Raw genomic sequence first — 24605 nt, 5'->3', positions numbered from 1 at the left:
TATCTATTACTTTGTAGATGTCTATCATCCATTTTGTATGATATGCTACAAATTACAATTTGTATGATGTTACGAATTTGCAATGCTTATGATAGGGTTATGAATTCCAGTTTGTTGTGGCTAACATTAGCTGGGCTAGGATTAGGGGTTAAGGTTAGGGAAGGGTTAGCTAACATGCTAAGTAGTTTTAAATGAGCTAAAACATAATATGTAGTTGCAAAGTTGCTAAAGTTGTCAGTGATGAGATTTGAACACGCAACCTTTGGGTTGCTGGACATTCAAGTGAAGGCATCTGTATACTAGGTTTGGTTTGCTCCTAGCAGAACTCGGTTAGGCAACAAAAATGTCTGTGCCTCAATACCTCCTTTAAAAGACCTTTGATTGAAAAACAAGAAAAAGTGACAATTTGACTGTGTCTCTTCTGAGACACTGTAACAACAACAACAGCCAGTATACACTTCCTCAAAATCGTCAGAAGCAATCTAAACTCAAGAAATCTGGAATTAATTGACATTTTTGTCAAGTAGGTCTTGATTGCATAATTTTACGTCTAACTAAGATGTTCAGTACAGTATTTCTCAAGAGAAAAAAATGTGCATGAAAACTAGTCATCTCTCATTGAATGATTACTAGGCGTACTACAAAGAGTAGGACTGTTAAGTAATAATCAACGAAAAGGCGTAGAAATTCGACTTCCCTCAAGAACAAATGTTTGCGCGAATAGTTGGAAAAAAACCTGCGGAATGGGTGCTCAAATCTCGGTGTTGAGGTAAAAAGTGTTGTGAGTGTTATCTGAGTGTTGTTTCTCATGCGGTTGACACCAGTAGACTTGAAATTGACACCACCAGTTGAATAAATTAAGTGTTAACTACTTAGCATGTTAACCAGGTCACTGCCTTCCTGAAGACAAACAATGTATATGAAATGCTTCAGTCTGGTTTTAGACCCCATCATAGCACTGAGACTGCACTTGTGAAGGTGGTGAATGACCTTTTAATGGCATCAGACTGAGGCTCTGCATCTGTCCTTGTACTCCTAGACCTTAGTGCTGCTTTTGATACCATCGATCACCACATTCTTTTGGAGAGATTGGAAACCCAAATTGGTCTACACGGACAAGTTCGGGCCTGGTTTAGATCTTATCTGTCGGAAAAATATCAGTTTGTCTCTGAATGGTTTGTCCTCTGACAAATCAACTGTAAATTTCAGTGTTCCTCAAGGTTCCGTTTTAGGACCACTATTGTTTTCACTATATATTTTACCTCTTGGGGATGTCATTCGAAAACTAATAATGTTAACTTTCACTGCTATGCGGATGACACACAGCTGTACATTTCAATGAAACATAGTGAAGCCCCAAAATTGCCCTCGCTGGAAGCCTGTGTTTCAGACATAAGGAAGTGGATGGCTGCAAACTTTCTACTTTTAAACTCGGACAAAACAGAGATGCTTGTTCTAGGTCCCAAGAAACAAAGAGATCTTCTGTTGAATCTGACAATTAATCTTAATGGTTGTACAGTCGTCTCAAATAAAACTGTGAAGGACCTTGGCATTACTCTGGACCCTGATCTCTCTTTTGACGAACATATCAAGACTGTTTCAAGGACAGCTTTTTTCCATATACGTAACATTGCAAAAATCAGAAACTTTCCGTCCAAAAATGATGCAGAAAAATGTATCCATGCTTTTGTTACTTCTAGGTTAGACTTCTGCAATGCTCTACTTTCCGGCTACCCGGATAAAGCACTAAATAAACTTCAGTTAGTGCTAAATACGGCTGCTAGAATCCTGTCTAGAACCAAAAAATGTGATCATATTACTCCAGTGCTAGCCTCCCTACACTGGCTTCCCGTCAAGGCAAGGGTTGATTTCAAGGTTTTACTGCTAACCTACAAAGCATTGCATGGGCTTGCTCCTATCTATCTCTATGATTTGGTCCTGCCGTACATACCTACACGTACGCTATGGTCACAAGACGCAGGCCTCCTAATTGTCCCTAGAATTTCTAAGCAAACAGCTGGAGGCAGGGCTTTCTCCTATAGAGCTCCATTTTTATGGAATGGTCTGCCTACCCATGTGAGAGACGCAAACTCGGTCTCAACCTTTAAGTCTTTACTGAAGACTCATCTCTTCAGTGGGTCATATGATTGAGTGTAGTCTGGCCCCGGAGTTTGAAGGTGAACGGAAAGGCTCTGGAGCAACGAACCGCCCTTGCCGTCTCTGCCTGGCCGGTTCCCCTCTTTCCACTGGGATTCTCTGCCTCTAACCCTATTACAGGGGCTGAGTCACTGGCTTACTGGTGCTCTTTCATGCTGTCCCTAGGAGGGGTGCGTCACTTGAGTGGGTTGAGTCACTGATGTGATCTTCCTTTCTGGATTGGCGCCCCCCCCTTGGGTTGTGCTGTGGCGGAGATCTTTGTACGCTATACTCGGCCTTGTCTCAGGATGGTAAGTGAAGATATCCCTCTAGTGGTGTGGGGGCTGTGCTTTGGCAAAGTGGGTGGGGTTATATCCTTCCTGTTTGGCCCTGTCCGGGGGTATCATCAGATGGGACCACAGTGTCTCCTGACCCCTCCTGTCTCAGCCTCCAGTATTTATGCTGCAGTAGTTTATGTGTCGGGGGGCTGGGGTCAGTTTGTTATATCTGGAGTACTTCTCCTGTCCTATCCGGTGTCCTGTGTGAATTTAAGTATGCTCTCTCTAATTCTCTCTTTCTCTCTTTTTTTCTCTTTCTTTCTCTCTCTCGGAGGACCTGAGCCCTAAGACCACCTCAGGACTACCTGGCATGATTACTCCTTGCTGTCCCCAGTCCACCTGGCCATGCTGCTGCTCCAGTTTCAACTGTTCTGCCTGTGATTATTATTATTTGACCATGCTGGTCATTTATGAACATTTGAACATCTTGGCCATGTTCAGTTATAATCTCCACCCGGCACAGCCAGAAGAGGACTGGCCACCCCACATAGCCTGGTTCCTCTCTAGGTTTCTTCCTAGGTTTTGGCCTTTCTAGGGAGTTTTTCCTAGCCACCGTGCTTCTACACCTGCATTGCTTGCTGTTTGGGGTTTTAGGCTGGGTTTCTGTAGAGCACTTTGAGATATCAGCTGATGTACAAAGGGCTATATAAATAAATTTGATTTGGTGGTGGTGTTACTCTACTGTGTTGAGTTCATTTGGGAGGGGCCTCATCATATTTAACAGCATGCTTTGTTGCAGGTTGCTTTTAAGAATGGTTTGTTTTAATATCTGTTTCTGCATGCACATTGATTGATTCATTGATCTTGTGCTACACAAAGATAAATAACATACATTTTTCTGAACTAATCCAATCTGTAAGTGGTTGGACATATTTCACCCGTTATTGAGATGGTTTAGGTAGTCACATTCATTAATCTAACTAACCTTGGCAGTTATTCTAACTGCGGATTGCAGGTGATTAAAGGTGGATATCCTAACTCTGGCTCGAATCCAATAAGTATTATATAACACTTTGCAAGCCAGTGTAAAATGACTTGCCAATGTGGCCTACAACCAGGAGGATCTGGACCCCAGGAAGATTAGCTCGTGTTACGGCATTAGCTAATGGGGATCCTAATAAACTAGGATGTCAAAGTATTATAGTGTAAAAAAGTGATGTATTGCCAAAATGAATAATTACCTTTTTATAATGGGCTACATGAGTGAAAACTTTTGAATGCAACAACCATCTCTCTGTCACTAGCAAACACAGTCATGGGTGGTACTGGTACCTCTAAAATTAACATTAAAGGCACCCTGGGAAATAAATATGAAATAAGGCTTTACACCATACAGTGTTAAAACAACACCCCAAAATGAGTTACTACAGGCGTAAATTCCCTAACACTTACATTAGCTGTAATAAAGTTTTAATTTAAATCAGAATATGTAACACCCACAGTGTTAGGGACACAACATTTTTGAGGTGTTAGTTTAACACTATTTCAGTGGGTCACATATAATTACTAAGAAAGTTACATTCAACACTGTGGTTGGGTTAGGGTTGGAATTATTTAAGATACTCTTTGAAGATGTAGGGTTTTTGGAAGTTGGGCAGGGAAGGTCTTAGTTTCAGGATGAAGCTGGTTCCACAATTGGGGTGTCAGGACAGAGAAGAGCTTTGATTGGGCAGAGCAGGAGCTGCCCTCCCATAGGGGTCGGAGGGCAAAGAGACCAGAGGTGGCAGAATGGATTGTAGGATTGTGAACTATTTTATGTTATTCTGCTCTATTCTCTTTAATAAAATTTAAAAAATCACCAGTATGTCATATTTTTATTTCAAAGCCTGTAGTTTTGACTGATGCTGGAAATTAGTGCAATTTATTAGTGCAAGTACAAAAATATAAATGCAACAAGCAACAATTTCAATTATTTTACTGAGATACAGTGTATATAAGGACATCGGTCAATTTAAATAAATGCATTAGGCCCTAACCTATGGATTTCACATGACTGGGCAGGGGTGCAGTCATTGGTGGGCCTTGGAGGGCGCAGACCCAGCCAATCAGAATTAGTTTTACCCCCACAAAAGGGCTTTATTACATACAAAACTACTCCTCAGCACTTGCCCGTTTACGTCACTGGCTATAGACCAGTGCGCCACGGTTCAGTTTAATAGAATGCTGTCACTGGCTCTCTAGACTAGGATATAATAGTTTTCTCTTATTGGTCGGCTCCCAACATCGCCACCGGGAGAGTGTATAAAATGCATCGTAGTCGCTCAAGAAGAGCAAGTCCAGCTCTGTTATCTGGGGTGCAGAGCAGCCAGAGCCACAGCCACAGCCAGAGCCAGCCAGCCAGCCTAGTTCCGCAAACAGTGTGAGATCCAGAGGAGGCAAGAGAAAACACCTGTTACGGAAGAATCAAGTCGACAAGGCAGCCTCCACGTATTCAGTAAGTGTATTAAGCTGAATTCATCAGGTATCTAAAATTGTATATTTGTCTCACTCAAGGGTGAGTAATTAAATATATTCTGGGACGGGAGAGCATAGGCTACGCCAATGGTATAGTATACGAACTTCGTATTTGCACTTGTTGCACTTTATTTTATGATAGGCTAATACTAGGCTAATAAACACTTCTACATTATTGATTTCTTATATAATAAATTGACGTTCTTACGATGGTAGGCTACACCAAGTGTTTCTAAAAATCAACGGAGATCAGTCTTCATTCTCTTTAAAGGCAAAGTTATTATCAATTCAAGATTGTGCAAATTCATCACAAACTAGACCGGCTAGGATTTTGCCTGTATCGTCCATCTCTTATCAACATGAACTGACCTCACAATTTAACAACCCTAGTCAAAACATCCTATCCTAAAAAATATATGTATATTATAATCCAAAAGAAAAACAGATTTTGGAACCTACCCTATATGATTTTAAATTATTGTGTAGGATATAATCCTATAGGACTGGTTTCAAAATCTGATAGTTTTTCTTTTTGATTCTAATATTTTTTTTAAATTGGAATCTTATAGGAATTGTTGACTAGGGTTACATTTTATTTAAAAAAGGAGAGCTGAGTTATTTAAACGTAATATTTTTTGTCAGGACAGATAGGGAGACTGATATCGAAGTGGTTAATTAAGGGCACAGACAGTCGGCCGAGGCGGGGCTCAAACCTCTGTCGCTGAGGGGGGAAATGTGGTCCGGAGTTTAGACCTCTACACCAGGACATTGATAGGAATTTTCTATTAGAATCTTGTATATAACATCATATAGGATAGCATCATATAGGAGTCCAATAAGACTGGTTCCAAAATCTGAAAGGATTTTTCTATTGGATTCTAATTGGACCCTTGTATTGGAATCCTATTCATTTTGTTGATGGGAATTTGTATAGATGTTTCCATTACATTCTAAAGGAGATATCCTTGACTGCTTAACATATGGCACACCCACCCCCCAAATGTTTTTGGCAATTAAGACGGGAGCCTAGTGGTTAAGATCGTTGGGCCAGTAACCGAAGGCTCGCTGGTTTGAATCCCCGAGCCGACTGGGTGAAAAATCTGTTTATGCGCCCTAGTCGCTCTGCTAAATGACTTAAATGTAATTACCTATGAAAGTGGACACGTGAATTATAATAACTTCATAAGCAGCCAATATTGCCACTTGAGATGATGATCCTATATTGGGGACCGCTATCTCGTGCACTTGTTTCCCCAAGTTCCAAGGGAGTAAGCATCTGCGTCACACATTAACTGCAACAACAATAGATATGAAACCAACTGTGATTGTTTGCAAGGTTGTTTACATTTGTGTCAAAAAGGTTTGCTATTTGACATTACAGCCAAACAGCATAGAGCTAGATTAACAATTTGATATAATGTTAATGTGACATAGGTATTGGTTTAAAAAAAGATGACCTATTTCAGGTGTGCCAAGAGGTCACTAGCAGATACATCCGGGAGGATGGGGAGGGAGTGCCTTCTGCTGATGGGGGGCAAGGTACAACCCTGGGAGGGAGGGAGTTGTGCGATGGGAGTCCCATATGGTGTCGCACAATCACAGCCGGTTGTGATACAGCCTGGAATCAAACCAGAATCAAACCTGTAGTGACGCCTCTAGCACTGAGATGCAGTGTCTTAGACCGCTGCACCACTCAGGAGCCCCCCAAGTGAATCCCTGACTATTATATACAGTGCCTTGCGAAAGTATTTGGCCCCCTTGAACTTTGCGACCTTTTGCCACATTTCAGGCTTCAAATATAAAAATGTCAGTCTCTCGATGTGCAAAACTGATAGAGACATACCCCAAGCGACTTACAGCTGTAATCGCAGCAAAAGGTGGCGCTACAAAGTATTAACTTAAGGGGGCTGAATAATTTTGCACGCCCAATTTTTCAGTTTTTGATTTGTTAAAAAAGTTTGAAATATCCAATAAATGTCGTTCCACTTCATGATTGTGTCCCACTTGTTGTTGATTCTTCACAAAAAAATACAGTTTTATATCTTTATGTTTGAAGCCTGAAATGTGGCAAAAGGTCGCAAAGTTCAAGGGGGCCGAATACTTTCGCAAGGCACTGTATTAAATTATATATTAAATTAAAGAAATTCTCGTATCTTTGTAATACTGTACTAAATGTTTTATTTAGCTAAGTAAAGATGGTGTACATTCTAAGGGAAAACCCCCAACATATTGTGTTTTGTATCATTTGTATATATACTGAACAAAAATATAAGCGCAACATGTTAAGTGTTGGTCCCATGTTTCATGGGCTGAAATAAAAGATCCCAGAAATGTTCCATACTCACAGAAAGCTTATTTCTCAATACATTTTGGGCACAAATTTGTTTAGCTTCTTGATATGCTCACTAACAGGGATCTATTTAAACAGCATGATCATTACACAGGTGCACCTTATGCTGTGGACAATAAAAGGTCACTCTTAAATGTGCAGTTTTGTCACACAACACAATGCCACAGATGAGGGAATGTGCAATTGGGGCGGCAGGTAGCCTAGTGGTTAGAGCGTTGGGCCAAGAGCACTGGATCAAATCCCCGAGCTAACAAGGTAAAAATCTTTCTTTCTGCCCCTGAGCAAGGCAGTTAACCCACTGTTCCTCAGGCACCGAAGACGTGGATGTTGATTAAGGCAGCCCCCGCACCTCTCTGATTCAGAGGGGTTGGGTTAAATACGGTAGACACATTTCAGTTGAATACATTGTTGGACAACTGACTAGGTATCTCCCTTTCCCAATTAGCATGCTGACTGCAGGAATGTCCACCAGAGCGGCTGCCAGATAATTTTTATTTCTCTACCATAAGCCACCTCCAACGTCGTTTTAGAGAATTTGGCAGTACGTCCAACCGACCTCACAATCGCATACCACATGTATCCATGCCAGCCCACGACCTCCACATCCGGCTTCTTCAACTGTGGGATTGTCTGAGACCAGCCACTCGAACAGCTGATGAAACTGAGGTGTATTTCTGTCTGTAATAAAGTCCATTTGTGGGTGAAAACTCATTCTGATATGCTGGGCCTAGCTCCCAAGTGGGTGGGCCTATGCCCCCCCCAGGCCCACCCATAGCTGCGTCCCTGCCCAATCATGTGAATTCCATAGATTAGGGCCTAATTTATTTATTTCAATTGACTGATTTTCTTATATGAACTGTAACTCAGAACTTTGTTGAAAAAGGTGAACTGTACTGGTGGTCATACTGAAAATGAACTTGCAGCCTTGGATTACTCCTATATTGTGGTGATGAATGAATCCGAAATGAATATAGAATTATTTCCAAACAATGAAAATGTTGTAATTAATGTTGTATTGTACTGGAACAAATGACAACAAGCTATAATTTAATGGGTTAAATTAAGAAAAAATTAAAATAGGATTATGATGACAAAATCCTAAAACCTATAGGATTACTTTTGATTTCCAAATGGAAAAAAGTAGTCCAATAGAATTCCAAAATGATTATGATAGAGGTGACACAAAATCCAATATGAATGGTTTTGATTCCCAATAGGAAAAAGTAGTGCAATAGGATTCTGATTAGAGGTGACACAAAATACGTTATGTGGGACGCTAGCGTCCCACCTGGCCAAAAGCCAGTGAAAATGCAGATCGCCAAATTCAAATAAATGACTATAAAAATCAAACTTTCATGAAATCACACATGTAAGATGCTACACTTGTTATGAATCCAGCCAACATGTCAGATTTCAAAAAGGCTTTTCGGCGAAAGCAAATGATGCTATTATCTGAGGATAGCACCTCCGTAAACAAAGAGAGAAAAGCATATTTCAACCCTGCAGGCGCGACACAAAACGCAGAAATAAAAATATGATTCATGCCTTACCTTTGACGAGCTTCTTTTGTTGGCACTCCAATATGTCCCATAAACATCACAAATGGTCCTTTTGTTCGATTAATTCCGTCGATATATATATCCAAAATGTCCATTTATTTGGCGCATTTGATCCAGAAAAACATAGGTTCCAACTTGCGCAACGTGACTCCAAAATATCTCAAAAGTTACCTGTAAACTTTGCCAAAACATTTCAAACTACTTTTGTAATACAACTTTAGGTATTTTTTACGTAAATAATTGATACAATTTAAGACTGGATGATCTGTGTTCAATACAGGAGGAAAACAAACTGTAGCTAGCTTTCTGGTCATGCGCCTCTAACTAACAGTACACTTGAAGTGACCCTCGTTCTGAACAGGGCTACTTTTTCATTACACAAAGGAAAAACCTCAACCAATTTCTAAAGACTGGGGACATCCAGTGGAATAGGTAGGAACTGCAAGAAGGTCCCTTAGAAATCTGGATTCCCAATGAAAACCCATTGAAAATAGAGTGACCTAAAAATAAAAAAATCTGAATGGTTTGTCCTCGGGGTTTCGCCTGCTAAATAAGTTCTGTTATACTCACAGACATGATTCAAACAGTTTTAGAAACTTCAGAGTGTTTTCTATCCAAATCTACTAATATGCATATCTTATCTTCTGGGGATGAGTAGCAGGCAGTTGAATTTGGGCATGCATTTCATCCGGACGTGAAAATACTGCCCCCTGTCACCAAGAAGTTAAGGATTTTTTGACTAAGGAATTTATCAGAAGAAATAGAATAACATTTCCTATGTCTGTTGAAGTGGATCTCAGTGATGTGCTAAAGTGTTATTTTGGCATCACATTTTTAAATTAACCAGATGAAACCTTAACAAAATTAGCTGTGGTTCTAAGATAAATAAACGTAATCTAGGCTTCATTTGTTATTTTGACTAATGTAGACTTTATTATTCCCCAGGAGTAATTTGCTGTGCAACATGTTGGCATAGTATAGGTTACTTACTGCAACATAGAATGTACTGTATGAGTAAATGTACAATAATTGTGTTTTCTTAGCCTTTGTAAATCAGTCATGTCCTATGTACCTCTTATTTAGGCTGCACAAATTATTTATTTATTCAACATCTCTATCCTAAATAATTATAAACTGGGTGATTCGAACCCTGAATGCTGATTTGGTTGAAAGCCGTGGTATACCACAGGTATTACAAAACAATTATTTTTACTCATCCAATTATGTTGTTAACCATTTTATAATAACAATAAGGCACCTCAGGGGTTTACTGGCCATATATCACACCCCATCGGTCCTTATTGATTAAATATAAACTTGACACATTGGTGTCCATTTAGTTGTTTTTCTAGTTTTTAGATTCAGTTAACCATTTCTGGCACAGCTATAGTAACAGCTACAATGTGATTTTCTCAGTGTATTAATTAATATATTTCACAACAATAACTGCTGCCTTGTTTGTGCTTTTGCCTGCAGACAGAGAAACACCCCCGTATCTCACTTGCTGAAGCCCAGTAGGACCATGTGGGTTCTGGACAAGATCCGTGGGTCGGTAGAAACAACTGTACTCCGGAGGGGGGAGAATGGAGACAAGGAGGGAAATACTCCAGCCTACAGCAATGTTCTCACCCCTGATAAGATCCCTGACTTCTTTATTCCCCCCAAGCTGGTTTCCTGCCCCCCAGAGTCTGAGACCCTGGACGTCGTCAAGCCCAAGGAGGGCCTTTGGCTCTCGGCCTCTGAGCAGACCATTGACAGTAAGAAAATCAGCAGTCCTCAAAGTCCTCGTCTGGTCGTCAAGCTGGCTGGGGACACCAAGAACCTGCTGAGGGCAGCAAACCGTCACATCATCCAGATAGAGAGCGCTGATGATGTGGTGGCAGGGGACACCAATGCTGACCCTCAGTCTCAGACTGCAATGTCACTGCCCTACGTCCCCAAGACCCAGACCTCCTATGGTTTTGCCACTCTGATGGAGAGCCCCCACACCCGCCGCAAGGAGTCCCTTTTCCACTGTGACCAGACCAGCCCCCTGACCTCCCCCAACTTCCAGCGGAAGGGGAAGAGCAGCGTCAGCGAGGGCAACCACCTCAACCCCCCTGTCTTCAACGCCTCTCACAACCCGTACCGCTACTTTAGTGGAGGGGAGAGTGACACCTGTTCCTCGGCTGAGTCCTCCCCCTTCAGCTCCCCGCTGCTCTCCCGCTCTGCCTCGCTGCTCAAGATCTTCACACATGAGACGCAGGCCAAGGTGGTGAAGGCCAAGAGCAAGTTTGCCCGCCACAGCTCCTTATCCACAGACGAGTGCAGCTCTGCCGAGCCCAGTCCCAACGTGCCGCGGCGTCTCCACTCCCCTTCCCTCCACGGTAGTGGGCCGTCGGACCGTGAGCACACCATTAACCTGCAGAATGGCGGCAGGGTGAGGCTAAGCGCCGACTACGATGCCGGCACAGCCCGCCTGCGCATCCGTGTTCTGGCTGCCGAAGAGCTATACGACAAGGTGTACGACATCAAGAGCATCAACTGCTGCGTGTCGCTGTACCTGAACCCTGGCAAGCTGCAGAAACAGAGGAGCACTATCATCAAGAACAGCCGGAATCCTGTTTTCAATGAGGACTTCTTCTTTGACTCTGTGACCTCCGTGCAGGTGAAGAACCTGGCAGTGAAGATCAAGGTGGTGAATAAGGGCACCAGCCTGAAGAGAGACACTCTGCTCGGGGAGAGAGAGATCCCTCTGGAGAAGCTGATCCATGACCTCTAGATTTGTCCTGGAGATACAGAACATAACTTTGACTGACACTGAATGAGACTATGAATGATAAAGTGCATGAATGGAAGAGATATAGTTTGGGATTGATGTTTGCTTGGTGCCCCACAGAGAACTGTCTGAAAGGAGCAGTTCATTTATAGTCACTGACTGTTTGGTCTGGTCTAGCAGCTCGTCTTGTAGCTGGTCACCTCCTCAACCTTCTGTTCCCTGAGCCTGCAGCCCTGCACAGCCCAACTTCCAGATCATGTGGTGGACAATCAAATATGGCACAGGTCAAAAGACACCTGCGCATTTGATTGACTCACTTTTTGTACTCTCTTGATCTCAATGTTTTATGTTGCATAGTTGTAACTTAATGCGACTCATCCTCAGACGATTCAGTGTTAATTCAGTTCAGCACTACAACACTTTTATGGATCTGTGGGTCTACTATATCCTGATTGTTGTTGCCATCTACAGTACCACCTAGAGGGAGGACCAATCTGTGGTGTGACCACAATGTCCCAAACCTGGAGGATAGAGATCAGACATCCCCGTATGCATCCTCGTCCGCTTGGCATGAATATGTAAATGCAGTTATACATTAGCAGTTTGTACTTCAGTTTCATAACACTCACAAACCATAGAGAGAGGGAGAATGCATGTCATTTTAAAGGGTGTTTACCAAGTGGTTGAACTTGATTTTATACATAAATGTGGTAATTGTGTGAGACATGACTCAGTATGGTGTATGTGTGAATTTGTTATCAATATACAACATTATGACTTGTTTGTTAATTGTCTATTATGTACTGCTCTCTGCTGGAGAGTGAATGATTGGCAGCCCCCCTGTGTAGACAAGCCACGAGATGAGTAGACTGAGAAAGGCAAAAAAAAAGAACAGTAACACAACAATATTTAAGGATAGTATTCTATTCTCTATTCTATTCTCTATTATATCTTTCTATTCTATGAAGGATAGTCTTCTATTCTCTGCATGTGCTCTGCTGTCCTTTAAAATGAATTAGAATAAATGTGGTCTGATTGCAATTTCAAGTAGGAGACAGAGGTTGTTTCTGAAGATGGTTAAAGGGTCAACACATCGATCAGTCGTTGAGATATGTAGTCATTTAACCATGTCAGACATCACTGATGTTTTACAGTATGTAGCCAGTGTTTTTGTGGGTTTACATTCCTGTTATGTTCGAACCTCGACTATACAAAAGCTCTCCCCAACACCATTGCTTTTCTCCAAGCTTATACTTTATAAAACTCTTGTTGCTGTATGTGTGATCATTTTGTTATTGTGAAAAAGCAGTATGATACTATAAAATAATTTATTTGTGGGTGTTTATACTATCTATACCTGCTGTACATGGGAGTGTGCTCACTGAGTTGTAACCAATCCCTTTTTTGGCTTACATCAGCATGACTAAGAAACATCAATATTGTCAGTAGATTTGATTAAACTTAATTTTAGTAGACCGGGTCAAAATGTAAGTGCATTTATGATGAAAATTAATTTAAGTCAAAAAGTGGGTAGTATATTTTTGGGACTGCCGAACAAGGCCTATTTTTGTAATTGATTGTCTTTTCTAGTTTCTTATATACAGGACCAGTCTAAAATTTGGAGACCTACTCATTCAAGGGTTGTTATTTATTTGTACTATTTTCTACATTGTAGAATAATAGTGAAGACATCAAAACTATGAAATAACACATATGAGGTCGGGAGATTTTGGAGGCCAGGTCCTCTGATGCAGCACTCTATCACTCTCCTTCTTGGTCAAATAGCCCTTACACAGCCTGGAGGTGTGCTGGGTCATTGTCCTATTGAAAACAAATGATGGTGTATCACTACAGAATGCTGTGGTAGCCATGCTGGTTAAGGGAGCCTTGAATTCTAAATAAATCACAGACAGTGTCACCAGCAAAGCACCCCCACACCATCATACCGTCTTTCGGATGGGACGTTAAACAGGTGTCCTGACTCTCGGTGGTCATTAAAGATCCCATGGCACTTATCGTAAGAGTAGGGGTGTTAATCCCGGTGTCCTGGCTAAATTACTAAACTGTCCCTCATACCATCATGATCACCTAATCATCCCTAGCTTACTATTGGCTCATTCATTCTCCTCTCCCCTGTAACTATTCCCCAGGTTGTTGCTGTAAATGAGAATGTGTTCTCAGTCAACTTACCTGGTAAAATAACGGAAAAATAATTAATTAATAAATACATCTTCCTCCATGCTTCACGGTGGGAACCACACACGTGGAGATCATCTGTTCACCTTCTCTGTATCACACAAAGACAAGGCGTTTGGAAGCAAAAATCTCAAATTTGGACTCATCAGACCAAAGGACAGATTTCCACTGGTCTAATGTCCATTGCTCGTGTTTCTTGACCAAGTCTCTTCTTCTTATTGGTGTCCTTTAGTAGTGGTTTCTTTGCAGCAATTCGACCATAAAAGCCTGATTCACACAATCTCCTCTGAACAGTTGATGTTAAGATGTGTCTGTTACTTGAACTCTGTGAAGCATTTATTTGGGCTGCAATTTCTGAGGCTGGTAACTCTAATAAACTTATGCTCTGCAGCAGAGGTAACTGGGTCTTCCTTTCTCGTGAGAGCCAGTTTCATCATATTGCTTGATGATTTTTGCGACTGCACCTGAAGAAACTTTTAATGTTCTTGAAATGTTCCATATTGACTGACCTTCATGTTTTAAAATAATGATGGACTGGCGTTTCTCTTTGCTTATTCTAGCTGTTGTTGCCATAATATGGACTTGTTCTTTAAGAAATAGGGCCATCTTCTGTATACCCCCCCTACCTTGTCACAACACAACTGATTGGCTCAAACACATAAAGAAGGAAAGACGTTCCAGAAATGAACTTTTAACAAGGCACACCTGTTAATTGAAATGCGTTCCAGGTGACTACCTCATGAAGCTGGTTGAGAGAATGCCAAGAGTGTGCAAAGCTGTCATCAAGGCAAAGGATGGCTACTTTGAAGAATCTCAAATATAAAATATTTTTTGATTTGTTTAACACTTTACTACATGATTCCATATGTGCTATTTCATAGTTGATTATTCTACAATGTAGAAAGTAGTAACAATAAAGAAAAACCCTTGAGTGAGTAGGTGTATCCAAACTTTTGACTGGTACTATATATAAAACCAGCCCAATGTACATTTGAACTAGGAACAATTCTCCAGACAAATGAAATCTGTGCTGCTAGCTATTTCACTGAACAGGCTAGATATGCAATGAAAAAAGACATTCAACCATAAGATTTATCACCATGACTGTGTTTTCAGGCATGGGCGTCAGTTATGATTTAGCTATTTCCAGTTAGGCTATGCTTTCAAGTATTTTAAATGCTTTTGCATACAGCTTTGGCCAGACTACATATATGCACCAGAAAAGTGCAGGTGATTCTGATTGGCAATGTCACGCAGTATGAAATGAATACAGCACTTTTAGATCTGAGCACCTCGTCCAAATTAATCTGATTTCTAAAAGTGGAACAATACCCACTGTCCTCTAGTCCAGAGGTGTCTAACTCATTCCACGGAGGATGCACAATTGGCCTAGCGTCGTCCGGGTTAGGGAGGGTTTGGCCGGTAGGCAAATCCTTGTCTCATCGTGCACTAGTGACTCCTGTGGCGGGCCGGGCGCAGTGCACGCTAACCAGGTCACCAGGTGCATGGTGTTTCCTCCGACATATTGGTGCGGCTGGCTTCCGGGTTGGATGCGCACTGTGTTAAGAAGCAGTGCGGATTGGGTTGTGTTTCGGAGGACGCATGGCTCTCGACCTTCATCTCTCCCGAGCCCGTATGGGAGTTGTAGCGATGAGACAAGATAGTAGCTACCAACAATTGGATACCATGAAAAAGGGGGTAATTTTTTTTTTGAATAAAAAATAAATAAAAAAGACCTAGACATCCAGGCGTTATTTACAATTTGTGACCTTAACTCATCAATCATGTACAATGGAGGAGCGAAAACCCGCAGACACTGGGCCCTCCATTGAATGAGTTTGACACGTGCTTTAGTCTATGTGGGGTTTCCCCTTCTGATTAAGGGAAGCTTAATGTCTATTATGAGTGCAGAAAACCTGCAAATGTATAATGTACAGGTAATTGCCAAAACAAAGGAAACACCAACCATAAAGTGTCTTAACAGGGCGTTGGGCCACTATGAGCCACCAGAAATGCTCCAATGCACCTGGAACTCTAATTGAGGGATGTGACACCATTCTTCCACAATTAATTCCAGAACTTGGTGTTTTGTTGATGGTGAAAAATGCTGTCTCAAAATCTCCCATACAGTGCCTTGCGAAAGTATTCGCCCCCCTTGAACTTTGCAACCTTTTGCCACATTTCAGGCTTCAAACATAAAGATATAAAACTGTATTTTTTTGTGAAGAATCAACAACAAGTGGGACACAATCATGAAGTGGAACGACATTTATTGGATATTTCAAACTTTTTTAACAACTCAAAAACTGAAAAATTGGGCGTGCAAAATTATTCAGCCCCTTTACTTTCAGTGCAGCAAACTCACTCCAGAAGTTCAGTGAGGATCTCTGAATGATACAATGTTGACCTAAATGACTAATGATGATAAATACAATCCACCTGTGTGTAATCAAGTCTCCGTATAAATGCACCTGCACTGTGATAGTCTCAGAGGTCTGTTAAAAGCGCAGAGAGCATCGTGAAGAACAAGGAACACACCAGGCAGGTCCGAGATACTGTTGTGTAGAAGTTTAAAGCCGGATTTGGATACAAAAAGATTTCCCAAGCTTTAAACATCCCAAGGAGCACTGTGCAAGCGATAATATTGCAATGGAAGGAGTATCAGACCACTGCAAATCTACCAAGACCTGGCCGTCCCTCTAAACTTTCAGCTCATACAAGGAGAAGACTGATCAGAGATGCAGCCAAGAGGCCCATGATCACTCTGGATAAACTGCAGAGATCTACAGCTGAGGTGGGAGACTCTGTCCATAGGACAACAATCAGTCGTATATTGCACAAATCTGGCCTTTATGGAAGAGTGGCAAGAAGAAAGCCATTTCTTAAAGATATCCATAAAAAGTGTCATTTAAAGTTTGCCACAAGCCACCTGGGAGACACACCAAACATGTGGAAGAAGGTGCTCTGGTCAGATGAAACCAAAATTGAACTTTTTGGCAACAATGCAAAACGTTATGTTTGGCGTAAAAGCAACACAGCGCATCACCCTGAAAGCACCATCCCCACTGTCAAACATGGTGGTGGCAGCATCATGGTTTGGGCCTGCTTTTCTTCAGCAGGGACAGGGAAGATGGTTAAAATTGATGGGAAGATGGATGGAGCCAAATACAGGACCATTCTGGAAGAAAACCTGATGGAGTCTGCAAAAGACCTGAGACTGGGATGGAGATTTGTTTTCCAACAAGACAATGATCCAAAACATAAAGCAAAATCTACAATGGAATGGTTCAAAAATAAACCTATCCAGGTGTTAGAATGGCCAAGTCAAAGTCCAGACCTGAATCCAATCGAGAATCTGTGGAAAGAACTGAAAACTGCTGTTCACAAATGCTCTCCATCCAACCTCACTGACCTCGAGCTGTTTTGCAAGGAGGAATGGGAAAAAATGTCAGTCTCCATGTGCAAAACTGATAGAGACATAGCCCAAGCAACTTACAGCTGTAATCGCAGCAAAAGGTGGCGCTACAAAGTATTAACTTAAGGGGGCTGAATAATTCTGCACGCCCAATTTTTCAGTTTTTGAGTTGTTAAAAAAGTTTGAAATATTCAATAAATGTCGTTCCACTTCATGATTGTGTCCCACTTGTTGTTGATTCTTCACAAAAAAATACAGTTTTATATCTTTATGTTTGAAGCCTGAAATGTGGCAAAAGGTCGCAAAGTTCAAGGGGGCCGAATACTTTCGCAAGGCACTGTAAGTGTTCAATTGGGTTGAGAAATCGAATGAATAACAAACACACACATACCACACACACACACACACACACACACACACAAAAAAGTTAGACCATCAACATTTTAAAGTTATACTCAGAAGACGATGCTTATGCGAAATAATTAAGAGAATCAATATTTATTTCAGTGATCACATATCTCTAGAGGAAAGGAGATTTTTTACTTATTCTGTTTCTCAAGTCTTCCTGTCTTGTCATGTTTTCAGAAAATGAAGTGCAAATCCTTCATACTTGATGCCAAATTCTTAAATTTGGTTGTCAAGGTGTTAGATAAAGGATGGATGCTGGTTTGTTTCTATCTACAGTGTTGTTATTGTTGGTGTGGGTGCTTAGTATTGACATCACAGTATAAAAGACCTCAGGGACACCTGTGGGTTTTCCTGACTGTTCCTCAAACTGTGTTTATATAGACTACATTGCCAAAAGTATGTGGACGCCTGCTCGTCGAACATCTAATTTCCAAAATTATTGGCATTAATATGGATTAGGTACCCCCTTTGCTGCTATAAAAGCTTCCACTCATCTGGGAAGGCTTTCCACTAGATGTTGGCACATTGCTCTGGGGACTTGCTTCCATTCAGCCACAAGAGCATTAGTGAGGTCAGGCACTGATGTTGGGTGATTAGGCTTGGCTCGCAGTCAGCGATCCAATTCATCCCAAAGGTGTTCGATGGGGTTGAGGTCAGGGCTCTGTACAGGCCAATCAAATTCTTCCACATTGTTCTCGACAAACCATTGTTTTGTGCACGGGGGCTTGTCATGCTGAAACAGATAGGGGCCTTCCCTCTGTTGCCACAAAGTTGGAAGCACAGAATTGTCTAGAATGTCATTGTATGCTGCAGCGTTAAGATCTCCCTTCACTGGAACTAAGGGGCCTAGCCGGAACCATGAATCCTCAAACCATTGTTCATCCACCACCAAACTTTACAGTTGGCACTATGCATTCGGGCAGGTAGTGTTCTCCTGGCATCCGCCAAACCCAGATTTGTCCGTCAGACTGCCAGATGGTGAAGCGTGATTCATCACTCCAGAGAACATGTTTCCACTGCTCCAGAGTCCAATGGTGGTGAACTTTACACCACTCCATCCGATGCTTGGCATTGCACATGGTGATCTTAGGCTTGTGTGTAGCTGCTCTGCCATGAAAACCCATTTCATGAAGCTCCCGACGAACAGTTCTGGTGCTGACCTTGTTTCCAGAGGCAGTTTGGAACTCTGTAATGAGTGTTGCAACTGAAGACAAAACGTTTTTTACGCGTCACACGCTTCAGCACTCAGCGGTCCAAATCTGTAAGCTTGATTGGCCTACTTCTTTGCGGCTGAGCCATTGTTTCTCTTAGACGTTTCCACTTCACAATAACAGCACTTACAGTTGAGTGGGGCAGCTCTAGCCAGGCTGAAATTTGACCAACTGACTTGTTGGAAAGGTGGCATCCTATGACGGTGCCAAGTTGAAAGTCACTGAGCTCTTCAGTAAGGTGTAAGGCTATTCTACTGCCAATGTTTGTCTATGGAGATTGCATGGCTATGTGCTAGATTTTATATACCTGTCAGCAACGGGTGTGGCTGAAATAGCCACATTCACTCATTTGTGGTGTCCACTTACTTTTGTATATATAGTGTATGTATGAGTATGAAATGCCTTGATTAAAAGTACATTTATTGTAGATTTGGCATGTCATCATGACTTTTTAAATATATTTTTTTACCCCCCCAATTTCATTGTGTCCAATTTGTAGTTACAGTCTTGTCTCATCGCTCCAACTCCCATACAGACTTGGGAGAGGCGTGTGTCCCCCGAAACCCAGCCCAAACTGCTTCTTGACACAATGCCCACTTAACCAGCCGCACCAATGTGTTGGAGGAAAGACCATACACCTGGAGTCGCTAGTGCGTGATGGGACAAGGACATCCCTGCCGGCTAAACCCTCCCCTAATACAAAAGACGCTGGGCCAATTGTGTGCCGCCTTGTGGGTCTCCCGGTCCCGACAGAGCCTGGACTCGAACCCAGAATCTCTAGTAGCACAGCTAGCACTGTGATGCAGTGCCTTAGACCACTGCGCCACTCAGGAAGCCATACCATCATTACTACTTTTTTGACATAATCACGTTATACAAATCACTGCTATAGCAGTGACCTTCTCACATCAAGTTAATATTCAGATATGATACAACAATGATCCTTAGTGTGCTAGTCAGAATAATAAATTACTTACAATTATTTCCCATAGAGTCCCATAGTTGCTAGTGGCACATGGCTATTATCTCCATATCATTTTAGGCCTCTGGTTAAGAATAAGTCTTCTGTGTGAATCACTAAAAGGCACCTAATCAGAGCAGCTTCTGATGAAACAGCAGTCATTACAGCAGCAATCTGCTCCACAGTTGCTAAGGGTCAGTTCAATTACTGCAGTCACCCACTGTCAGGTTTCTATCACATTAACTCATTGAGTCAATTATACTGGCTTGTGCAAAGGAAACTGAGTCTGCAATGTCTTATCCCTTACCTTAAAAGATGGATTTTGCTGGAGTCCCAGTCACCTCAGACTGTGATTCTACAAATTTATCAGATGGAACCCTTACAAAAAAATATTGCAGTTTTGAAACTGCAGTAACTGGAGTCAACTGTGATATTTTGGACGCAGCAATTGCAGTTTACTACAGTTATACAGCACTCTGACTGGAGTTATACTACAGTTTACTGCAGTTATACAGCACTCTGACTGGTGTTATACTACAGTTTACTGCAGTTATACAGCACTCTGACTGCAATCTTTTTTCGTAAGGGAAGACATAAGTTCAAACAACATGTGGAGCTAATGTTCACGTGTCCTCTGAAGGAAAGAGGAGAGGACGACACACCCTGATCTGTTTCACCTGTCTTTCACCTGTCTTGTGCTTGTCTCCACCCCCCACCAGGTATCTCCCATTTGTCCCCATTATCTTCTGTGTAATTAACTATACCTGCGTTTTCTGTTTGTCTGTTGGCAGTTCGTCTTGTCCCGTCAAGTCCTACCAGCGTGTTCCCGTATTTCCTGTGCTCTAGTTTTTGTCCTGAACCTGTCCTGACCCTGATCCTGCCCGCCGTCCTGTACCTGCCTGACTCTGATTTAGATGATGACTCTTTGCTTGGATTGACTTACCTTTCGCTTGCCCCTTGTACTATAATACATTTGAAGCCTGTGTCCAGATAGCACGAACTGGCCATGACTGACCCAGCAGACTCGGACCAGCTCCGCAACGCCGTCTCCTCCCAAGGATCCACCATTGGTAGACACGAGGAGTTACTTCAGTGTCTTATGGAAGGATTCCAGACCTTGGCGGAACGCCATGACCTTCAATACATTGCTGGAGCAATTCCGCAGATTGTCTGTTAGGGAGCCCACCACTATAATAACCTCCCAGAGTGTCAGTTACCCCGCTACCAGCGCCACTTCTCCCCAATCTACCCAGGCTTCCCGAACCCCGCATGCATACCTCCTCCGGAGCGCTATACTGGCGATCCAGGATCCTGCCGTGCGTTTCTCTCCCAGTGTTCTCTCATCTTTGAGCTGCAGCCCTCTTCTTTTCACGCGGATTGCTCAAGGATAGCGTACTTGATAACGCTTATGTCTGGGAGGGCTCTCACTTGGGCTATGGCGGTGTGGGAGCAACAATCCACCGTTTGCCTCAGTCTGGAGGAGTTTGTGGCAGAGGTATGTAAAGTGTTAGATTTTCCGTTTTCCAGGAGAGAGGCCGCTCATAAGCTGCACCACTGACATCAGGACACCCGTAGTGTGGCAGACTAGGCAGTGGATTTTCACACGTTGGCGGCTGAGAGTGCCTGAAACCCGGAGGCCCTGTTCGACGCGTTCCTTCACGGATTATCGGAGGTGATTAAAGACGAGCTCACAGCCCGGGAGCTGCCCATGGACCTCAACTCCCTCATAGCCTTGACCATCTGGATCGATGGGCGGCTATGGGAATGTAGGAGGGAGAGGGAGTCTCTTCTGTCGCCCTGAATTTCCACCTCGCCTCTGAGAAATCAAGGAAATCCCTGAAATCCACATTTCCGAGTGGATCCGATGTCACCCGAGTTCTCTTGGAAATCACTGAGGGCTGTCGAATCGACTCCTCCGGAGCCCATGCATCTAGGCAGGGCTAGATGGTCTCCTGCTGAGTGCTTACGCAGACTAAACACCAAGAGCTCTCTGTATTGTGGAGCTACGGGGTATTTCTTACCGACCTGTCCATTAAATGACCAGGCTCATCAAGTAGTTACGAGTGTGCTGGTGAGCCGTACAGGGAGTTACCCCATCCATGCTATCCTCTTGTGTGGTGACCAGTCCAAATCTCTCCAGGTGCTCATTGACTCTGGGTCCGACGAGAGCTTTATGGACGCTACCCTTGTGTTGGAGCTGGGAATCCCCAATCAACCCCTGTCCATTCCCATGGATGTCAGAGTGCTGGATGGGCGCTCTATTGGCAGAGTCACCCACACTACGTTTCCCATTAACCTGAGAGTGTCAGGTAATCACAGTGAGCCTCTGCAGTTCCTGCCCATTGAATCCCCTCATGCACCCATAGTTTTGGGGTTTTCATGGCTCCAGAGGCACAATCCTCTGATCGACTACTGGTTCGATCATGGGTTGGAGCCCGTTCTGCTATGCACATTGTCTGAAGTCGGCGCAGCATGCCCCAGGACAACTTCCTGCAGCTTGGGAGAAGTCTTGGATCTCTCCGCCATTCCCGTGGAGTACCAGGACCTCAGGGAGGTTTTCAATTACTCCCACACTACATATCTCCCTCCATATCAACCCTATGACTGCGCTATCGACCTTCTCACGGGTACTACACCGCTTTGGGGGTGGCTTTATTCCCCGTCGGGTCCGGAGACAAAGACCAAGGAGAGGTACATTGAGGATTTTCTTGCTGCAGGGAGTATTCTTCCATCTGCTTCCCCTGCCGGTGCAGGGTTCTTCATTGTGGAGAAGAAGGACAAAACCCTGCACCCGTGTATCAACGGAGCGGCAGGGTAGCCTAGTAGTTAGAGCGTTGGACTAGTAACCGGGAGGTTGTAAGTTCGAATCACCGAGCTGACAAGGTAAAAATCTGTCGTTCTGCCCCTGAACAGGCAGTTAACCCACTGTTCCTAGGCCGTCATTGAAAATAAGAATTTGTTCTTAACTGACTTGCCTATTTAAATAAAGGTAAAATAAATCAAATAAAAAACTACTGGGAACTAAATGACATCACGGTTAAAAACATTAACCTCTACCACTCATCTACTTGGCTTTTGAGACTTTCCAGGGGGCGACGATCTTCTCTAAGTTGGACCTTCAGTACACCTACCTTGTGGTTTGGAGACGAATGGAAAAAAGCTTTTAACATGGCTAGCGGGCACTATGAGTACCTTGTTATGCCATTCGGACTGACCAATTCTCCCGCAGTGTTCCAGGCCCCGGTCAACGATGTGCTCTGTGATACGTTGAACCAGTTTGTGTTTGTCCCGGACTCTGCCCGTTCCCCGGTCCTGGAATGGGCTCATTACTCAGGATTTGCCTGCCATCCTGGCTCCCGTTGGACCCTAGCCTTCATACGACAATGCTTTTGGTGGCCCACCATGGTTCCTGACGTCTCTGCGTTCATTGCCACCTGCACTGTGTGTGCTCAGAATAAGACTGCGGCAAGCTCCGGCTGGCCTCCTCCAACCACTCCCTGTTTCTCACCGCCCCTAGTCTCATATATCCCTGGTCTTCATCACTGGCCTCCCTCTATCAGATTTTTATTTTATTTTTTATTTTTTATTTTATTTATTTATTTATTTTACCTTTATTTAACCAGGTAGGCAAGTTGAGAACAAGTTCTCATTTACAATTGCGACCTGGCCAAGATAAAGCAAAGCAGTTCGACAGATACAACGACACAGAGTTACACATGGAGTAAAACAAACATACAGTCAATAATACAGTATAAACAAGTCTATATACAATGTGAGCAAATGAGGTGAGAAGGGAGGTAAAGGCAAAAAAGGCCATGGTGGCAAAGTAAATACAATATAGCAAGTAAAACACTGGAATGGTAGTTTTGCAATGGAAGAATGTGCAAAGTAGAAATAAAAATAATGGGGTACAAAGGAGCAAAATAAATTAATTAATTAAATACAGTTGGGAAAGAGGTAGTTGTTTGGGCTAAATTATAGGTGGGCTATGTACAGGTGCAGTAATCTGTGAGCTGCTCTGACAGTTGGTGCTTAAAGCTAGTGAGGGAGATAAGTGTTTCCAGTTTCAGAGATTTTTGTAGTTCGTTCCAGTCATTGGCAGCAGAGAACTGGAAGGAGAGGCGGCCAAAGAAAGAATTGGTTTTGGGGGTGACTAGAGAGATCAAATCAAATTTTTATTTGTCACATACACATGGTTAGCAGATGTTAATGCGAGTGTAGCGAAATGCTTGTGCTTCTAGTTCCGACAATGCAGTAATAACGAGCAAGTAATCTAACTAACAATTCCAAAAAAAACTACTGTCATACACAGTGTAAGGGGATAAAGAATATGTACATAAGGATATATGAATGAGTGATGGTACAGAGCAGCATAGGCAAGATACAGTAGATGATATCGAGTACAGTATATACATATGAGATAAGTATGTAAACCAAGTGGCATAGTTAAAGTGGCTAGTGATACATGTATACCTGCTGGAGCGTGTGCTACAGGTGGGAGATGCTATGGTGACCAGCGAGCTGAGATAAGGGGGACTTTACCTAGCAGGGTCTTGTAGATGACATGGAGCCAGTGGGTTTGGCGACGAGTATGAAGCGAGGGCCAGCCAACGAGAGCGTACAGGTCGCAATGGTGGGTAGTATATGGGGCTTTGGTGACAAAACGGATTGCACTGTGATAGACTGCATCCAATTTGTTGAGTAGGGTATTGGAGGCTATTTTGTAAATGACATCGCCAAAGTCGAGGATTGGTAGGATGGTTAGTTTTACAAGGGTATGTTTGGCAGCATGAGTGAAGGATGCTTTGTTGCGAAATAG

The 24605-nt window shown here is 42.8% G+C and overlaps 1 protein-coding gene across 1 annotated transcript; it reads left to right on the top strand.

Moving 5' to 3' along the window:
• The first annotated feature begins 4598 nt into the window (after window positions 1-4598).
• Window positions 4599-13074, top strand: LOC112250894 (C2 calcium-dependent domain-containing protein 4C-like). Its single transcript, XM_024421421.2, has 2 exons — window positions 4599-4908; window positions 10314-13074. Exon 2 carries the CDS (start codon window positions 10360-10362, stop codon window positions 11596-11598), a length of 1239 nt encoding a protein of 412 aa, XP_024277189.1. The 5' UTR covers window positions 4599-4908; window positions 10314-10359; the 3' UTR covers window positions 11599-13074.
• The last annotated feature ends 11531 nt before the right edge of the window (window positions 13075-24605 follow it).

The sequence above is a fragment of the Oncorhynchus tshawytscha genome, linkage group LG05 (assembly GCF_018296145.1).
Source record: "Oncorhynchus tshawytscha isolate Ot180627B linkage group LG05, Otsh_v2.0, whole genome shotgun sequence".
In the NCBI taxonomy this organism is placed as follows: domain Eukaryota; kingdom Metazoa; phylum Chordata; class Actinopteri; order Salmoniformes; family Salmonidae; genus Oncorhynchus; species Oncorhynchus tshawytscha.
The sequence above is the reverse complement of the archived record's forward strand: the minus strand, read 5'-3'. Positions and strand labels throughout refer to the sequence as shown.